Source organism: Acyrthosiphon pisum, chromosome A1, assembly GCF_005508785.2.
Source record: "Acyrthosiphon pisum isolate AL4f chromosome A1, pea_aphid_22Mar2018_4r6ur, whole genome shotgun sequence".
Lineage (NCBI taxonomy): Eukaryota > Metazoa > Arthropoda > Insecta > Hemiptera > Aphididae > Acyrthosiphon > Acyrthosiphon pisum.
Genome location: NC_042494.1, coordinates 127,253,870 through 127,260,849, shown reverse-complemented (window position 1 = coordinate 127,260,849; position 6,980 = coordinate 127,253,870). Strand labels below are relative to the sequence as shown.

Below are 6,980 nucleotides of genomic sequence, written 5' to 3'. Positions count from 1 at the left end.
AGTGTTGTCATTCAAAAAAGTAAAAAACTTAAAAAATTATAAGGATAAAAAATATTTAAAAATACATTTTTTTAAGAAAAACGTTGTTTTATAAGCGACTTGAAACTATGTAAAAAAATATTTTCAAAAAAATGTACACTTTTTGAAATAATGAGTGTTCAATGATAAAAGAATCACCCGGTATAATTGTATTTTTTTAAATATTGTCATTTGTTGTGATTTGTTGTATACTAATATGTAAATACCAGATGTATTTTAAAATATACCAGTTATTATATTGTAATTTATATAATATGTTTCAAGGGCGCCCGCAGGTGACATTCAGGGCCCCCTTAATTTTGATTAACAATCAAACACTATTAATGTATAATGTATATTTAAAAAAAAATATTTAAAGATAATATAATATGATATTACATTTTACACTTATAAGAAGTTATAGCAACTATAAACTAATTGAACACAAATTGCAATTTTATTTTATTTTTCCCAAATTTATCAACAACTTTTTCAGCTAAATTAAGTTCTTCGATTTTTTTTCTGTGTAAACTTATCATGCATAATCCGGATAAATGGTTCTCACACATTGTTGAACGTATAGCCAGGTTTTAACACGACGTAATGTGCTGAATGTCCTTTCTATACTGTGAGTTGTTGGTGGAATAGTCATATAAATAATAATACTTTTTATAAAGATTGATACACCTTGGTACCTACTAATAAGGATTTTTAGGATTTTGAGATTTCTGGATATTTAATTTGGATATAATTATTTTAACTAAAGCTAGAGGGGGGAGTTATCCCCCCCTGCCCCCTCTGCGGGCGCCCTTGATATGTTTTTAAATTTTGTGATTTATACAATGATTGCACAAATTGCGAAATGTACAATTCCGGACTTTGTATGTAACATATACATGCAATCTGGTAATCATGCAGGTATTTAGTATTTATAAGAGTCAAAACTCAAAAATATGCACAGTAAGTCTCTAGGTCGGTACAACAACTGTATTATTACATACTGTGTAACCTGTTTTCGATGATATTTGTCGAAAAATGTAATGCGTTCTAAACTTCTAAAGCAGTGTCGATTTTGATACATAATTAAACTTGTTTATTTTTTCATTATTGATTTCATTATTACATGCCCACAATGAATATTATTTATTATACAATATAGTAATATGAGAGCATAATTTAATAAGCAAACACGAACTTCATGCTGTGACATATTACAAATTATAATATAGATAATTCCCTGTAATAAAGCAAAATGTTTATGGTTGTGAAATAAAATGAAATAAATTAGGTATTTATTTTTGTTTTGAATATAGTATATTAGAATCTAGTATAATATTATACAGGGTGATTCTTTTATCATAAAACACTCATTATTTCAAAAAGTATTAATGTTTTGAAAATATATTTTAACTTCAAATTGTTAAAAAACAACGTTTTTATTAAAAAATTATATTTTTAAATATTTTCTATCCTTAGAACTTTTTAAGTTTTTTACTTTTTTGAATGGTAACATAGAGTTTTAATTTTATATTCCAAAGCAGAATATTTTTCTAAGTATTTTGATTCATAAAAATCGAATTTAGGGTGAGTAGTTTATGAGTTATAAATATAGGTATTTTAAGTTTAGTCTGCAAGCGGAGCAGTAGACAAACATTTTGGGGGGTAACCCCGTACCACTCCGCCGATCTAAACTTTAAATACTTATAAGTTATAACTCTATGTTGTCATTCAAAAAAGTAAAAACTTAAAAAATTATAAGGATAAAAAATATTTAAAAACGTTGTTTTTTTAACAATTTAAAACTATGTAAAAAATATTTTCAAAAATATTATTACTTTTTGAAATAATGAGTGCTTCATGGTAAAAGAATCACCTTGTATATTGTTTATGTACCTTCCTATACCTAACTGGTCGACGGCCGATGGCAGAAAAACCATAACAGCAATTTATAATATTATTAAATATTACGTGCATATATTTGAATACATTTTATGATTCATTATTCAAATGGTACGTATCTACCAAAAATGAAAACAATATTTGCGAAAGTTATAACTTATAATTAAGCATATTATTCCATGGACATCATTCGGAAAATAATATAAAATAATATAATATACCTATTATTATACGTATTGTCGTTAATGATCAATGTGGTTCAAAGAATAAGTACTTTTCAAGGTGTTCAAGTGTTTCTGTGAGATTTTCATACTAATCCACACAAACTAATGTAATATTAGAGTGCATATTATAAAAAGCGGGATGTATCTCTACTGAACAATAGATTTCAAGTGGCACAATGTATAATGGATTGTATTATTAAACTTGAATTCAATGATATAATATCATTGTATAATAAAAACGATTTTGAGCTCGGAGTTTGTCAGTCTAGATTTTTATATTATTATTATTTATTATAGCCTGTAAGTTGAATTAATATTATAATTTATTATTCGTTGCTATGGTGATAGACATAGTGGTTTAAAATTCCATTTTTAGCGGTTTTTCTTAATTTGTCGGTAGTTTTTCCCGAGGCATTAAATAACTATTGAGAAAAATCGAAAAATAACCTGTTTAAAGTACCATCTTTATCCAATTTGCTAAAAGATAAGATTATCTATATTATGTTGAAATCGAAAAGCACTTCTTCTGGTAGAAATTGTGTATACAGGATAAAAAAAAAAAATAAACAGCATTGTAAAACCACTAGCTTCATTGCTCCGCTCAGAATCTAAAATATAGACATTTCCCAACTGTAGTGGCGAAGCCAAGATTTTGAATTGTAAATTTGTAAGGGAGGGGAAACTTTTTTCCTCGATCGAATATCATGAAAATATAATAAGAACAAGCGTATTCATATTGTATTAAGTTGTTCATATAGTAATTTCAAATGATTTAATACAAATTTCCTTAATTTTTTTTAGAAGTGTAATTTGAAATTACAAATAACCTACCTGCTTACGATTTATTTCCAAAAACCCATTTAACACAGTTATATAAAAAAAAATTGTTTATCGGTCGGTGCAATAACCAGCTATGTTCATTGTTCAATAAATATAATAAAAATAAATTACAAAACTGCATTTACGTTACTGTTAGGTTCAACAATGAATTTAGGTACGTCCAGATGTTAACTAGTTATTGCTCCTAACGTTTTTACTTGAGTTTTAGCATTCTATTCGATGTAATAATCAGGTACCTATGAGAATAATATGATTTTTTTTTTTACAAATTGTATACAATAATTTTACAATATTAAAATACATAATTATTTATCACAAAATAAATATTATCATTGTTATCTAACGCAATTACAGTATTACAGTTGGATGTCAGTTATCCGTTGGGATGTTGGTTTTTTTGGTACGTCGGTAAATACCGATATGGGTTATAAAGTTCCTGTAGGTATCAGGTATTTTCGGTATTTATAAGAAAACTATAGTAATTTAGTAATTACTTTTGTTAAGTACTGAAAATACCGTATTATCGATAATACCGTTGATACCGGTAGTAAATAAATACCGAATACCGATATAAATATTTATAATACCACTATAATATTGCTGCAGCTAGGAATAGGATAGATACAACATTATTTACTTACTAGTTGCTTGCAATAACCAGATATAGGTAACCAAAATCAAAATTGAATGTAACTTGTTATTGCATCTGTTAAATAATATGTAGTAAATAATAATTAAAGTAATAGGTACCATTTAGTTTTTAAACAATGTATTATCATAAATTGAGGCGGTAGCCAATAGCTATACCAAATTAAATGGTTTTAATAATTGATGTATCATATTATGAAAATAATGATACCACGTTTTTAATTTTTCGTCTGTATGCCAATTTTTAAGCAGTTATATGTCTAATGAAAAATGAAAAAAATGTTCATAGCTTTGGTGCCTTCAATTTTTACGAAATTCAATAAATCAAATATGTAAATTATTTTTTAGTTAAAACTTCAAAAACATTTTTAATTGTATTGTCTAAGAATTGAAAATTTAATATATACAAGCTTCCTCTAACAGTTGTTCTCACTGCAATTAAATATTATCGAATATATATATTGGCATATTTTTTTATAGGTTAAACGTTGTTTAAGTTCAAATTCCTCTACCTACCAATAATATATTATTTCATCAAAAAGAAAACGAAATTATCTGAATGTCATGATTAATATATGGGTGTACAGTGTACTTCTATAATTTTTAAGACGTGTATAAGACTGCCTATAATACGATTAAAATTCATTATTTTTCAGTGGCAGAGTCTTGGAATCGACATCCAATTGGCATACTAGCAGGCAACAAATATCATATGGGTATTTATGACGAATGTGTTGACATTAATTATCCAGTAAAGGGACAGTATTGTTTGTCCGAAATACATTTATTTCCGCCAATGGGGAAAAATTACAGTTTCCAAAAGGGAACAGATAACATTAACGAAGTTAGCGACAATCACGCGTGGAAAACAATACTTGGGGTACGTAGTTGTAATACTTGATCTCCACTTAAGAAGTTCTGACCACCATTAACAAATATCTCGAAATATTAATACCTATATGTTCCTTCAATTTTTAATATTATGTAATGCATGAATATTATAAAATGTATTGTAACGTCCAATGGCCACAGATTCCGCAGATGGATCAGTAGGTATGTTTGATAAAAAAAAAAATCACGAACAACTGTTAGTTTATATACAGTAAGAACCTAATAAAATAGAATATTTCGAATAAAATATTAAAATGTTAATTAGTATTCATCATATTAATTTATTGCCGTGCAATCTAAAACCAAATTTGAAAAAAGAAAAAAAGCGCTGAACTGCACAAATGGGGACATTATTAATTTACTATGACAAAAGAACGTTTATTGATACAAATGAGCAATTTTTTTCAGTGGGTCGATTCTCCGGATCTAGTCAAACGAAACAGTTTGAATTTAGGGATATGCATACCGGATTCTTGTTCAGCATCAGATCTACAGACGTCGTTGCAAAATGAATTTGACAAGGTGTTTTTACCGGAGACGTTCAAAGCTGTCGTTCAAGTAGACCCGATACTCTGTACTGTGAGTGGAGATATGTATCCTTACGACATGGCGTATTTTTTAACCAGGTAATGCGATGGTAACTTAAACAAAAACAATATTTTCGTTTCCACAGTATAGGAAGACTGATCATTCTGATTTCCGTAAAATAATATAATATTAAATTGTGTGTTAAATAATATTATATTAAAAATAATGTTGTTGTTTATTTTATTTATTTTTAGTGCATTTTTCGTACTACTTGTTATGATCTGTTGTGGTGTGACCGTTTATCATTTTATAAAACTATCGCATCAACAAAATAAAACCTTATCTGGTGAGTGACATAACAAATTGCTAACATAAAATCAAAATATGTTCGAATACTTTATACTTATACGTATGTTAGGGAGTTTACCAATTGCGCTTAAAATTACCTTTTCATATACCAATTGCGCTCTAAACATTTTAGGGTCGATATACCAATTGCGCTCTAAACATTTTATGGTCGATATACCAATTGCTCTCTAAAATGTTTAGGGTCGATAGACCAATTGCGCTTATACATTTTACACTACGTAAGGAAAACTTATTAGTCAGTTATAATTATATAATAAATGCTCGACCGGAGTTATACGATTTTTACGGGGGGTTGAGATCAAGTATTTGGTGACTGAAATATAATTTATGCCGACTGTAAAAATGTCGACCCGTAATTTCTTAAAACAAACTATGTGAAGTTCCTTATTTTTGGTTTTTCTGTATAATAGGTTATAATATTTCTGTTAATTTTACTACTTTAGCACTACTTACCGCACATGAATTTAAGGGCAGCACTTAATTCATGACCTATAAGTCACGTGTTGACCCTAAGGCCTAAACTAAAATAAAATAATAGGTGGTTAAATCATAAAGTAATAAGATTTTGAGTTTAAGGTAATCATGATGTTGTATTTCACATGTTTAAAGAATAATAATATTTTTTTTAAATAATAATTTGAGCATGGCCTTACAATTTAGAATAATACAATTTGGCTTCACAAAGTGAATTATAGTATACAGAATAATAAATTTGTTTACCATGAGGAAAGGAAAATGTAATCATAAATATAACAGGGCAACTACAATAAAATAATACATTTGGTCAATAATAACATGCTGATTTTAAAAAAAAATTTCTGGTAACTTTCATACTGCCCGATCAAAATAATTTGTGCGTAATAATAATAACGTATTATATTCTGTGGAATAACTTATTTTTTGTTTTACAGATGACGAATTCTTCATTTCATTTTCATTTATCAAGTCTGTCAGAGAACTATTAAAATATGATAAAACAAATGAACTAAATATAGCGAATGGTATGAAAGTGACAACCATGCTATTCATTTTATTTGGTCACAGATTCATGTATTTAGCAGGAAATCCTTCGAGTCATCCTCAATTGATCGAAAATGTGAGTTAAGAAAATATTTTTAAAAAAGCATTATAAATTAAGTGTTATTTACCATTTGTTACATACTTTTATATATGTAAATGATAAATTAATCTATTCCCCTTTTCTTTTATTACACCTTACATCACGCATCAAGAATATTCGGTTGTTTTCTTCTATATTGATGATAGTATCGAGTATGAGTGCCTATCTTAATCAACTAACAATCTCGATCCCGACTTCTAGACTTAAGGGGATTGGAAGCAGCGTATTTATTTCATATTTTAGACCTAAAATTCTGACAAGATTACGCATACTTGAAATAATTAGATTTCAATTCTGTAAAAAGATTTGAGTTTATCGACCTTGTTTCTAGGTTATTGTGGTAACCAATATTTGTAGGTATTTCTTTAAAAATTGTTCTTAAGTTTTTAAATTTTTAGATTTACTTTAGTGTCTTTTTAAGAAAGTTAAACAGATATTCTAAA

The 6,980-nt window shown here is 27.5% G+C and overlaps 1 protein-coding gene across 2 annotated transcripts in view; it reads left to right on the top strand.

The window, feature by feature from the left end:
* LOC100166807 (O-acyltransferase like protein) overlaps window positions 1-6,980 on the top strand; it is a 32,119-nt gene that overhangs the window by 6,963 nt on the left and 18,176 nt on the right. For both annotated transcript variants that reach the window (XM_016806229.2, XM_016806230.2), the window contains exons 2-5: window positions 4,286-4,509; window positions 4,929-5,146; window positions 5,303-5,394; window positions 6,329-6,513. In XM_016806229.2, coding sequence (XP_016661718.1) covers window positions 4,286-4,509; window positions 4,929-5,146; window positions 5,303-5,394; window positions 6,329-6,513 — 719 coding nt within the window. The remainder of the gene's footprint in view (window positions 1-4,285; window positions 4,510-4,928; window positions 5,147-5,302; window positions 5,395-6,328; window positions 6,514-6,980) is intronic.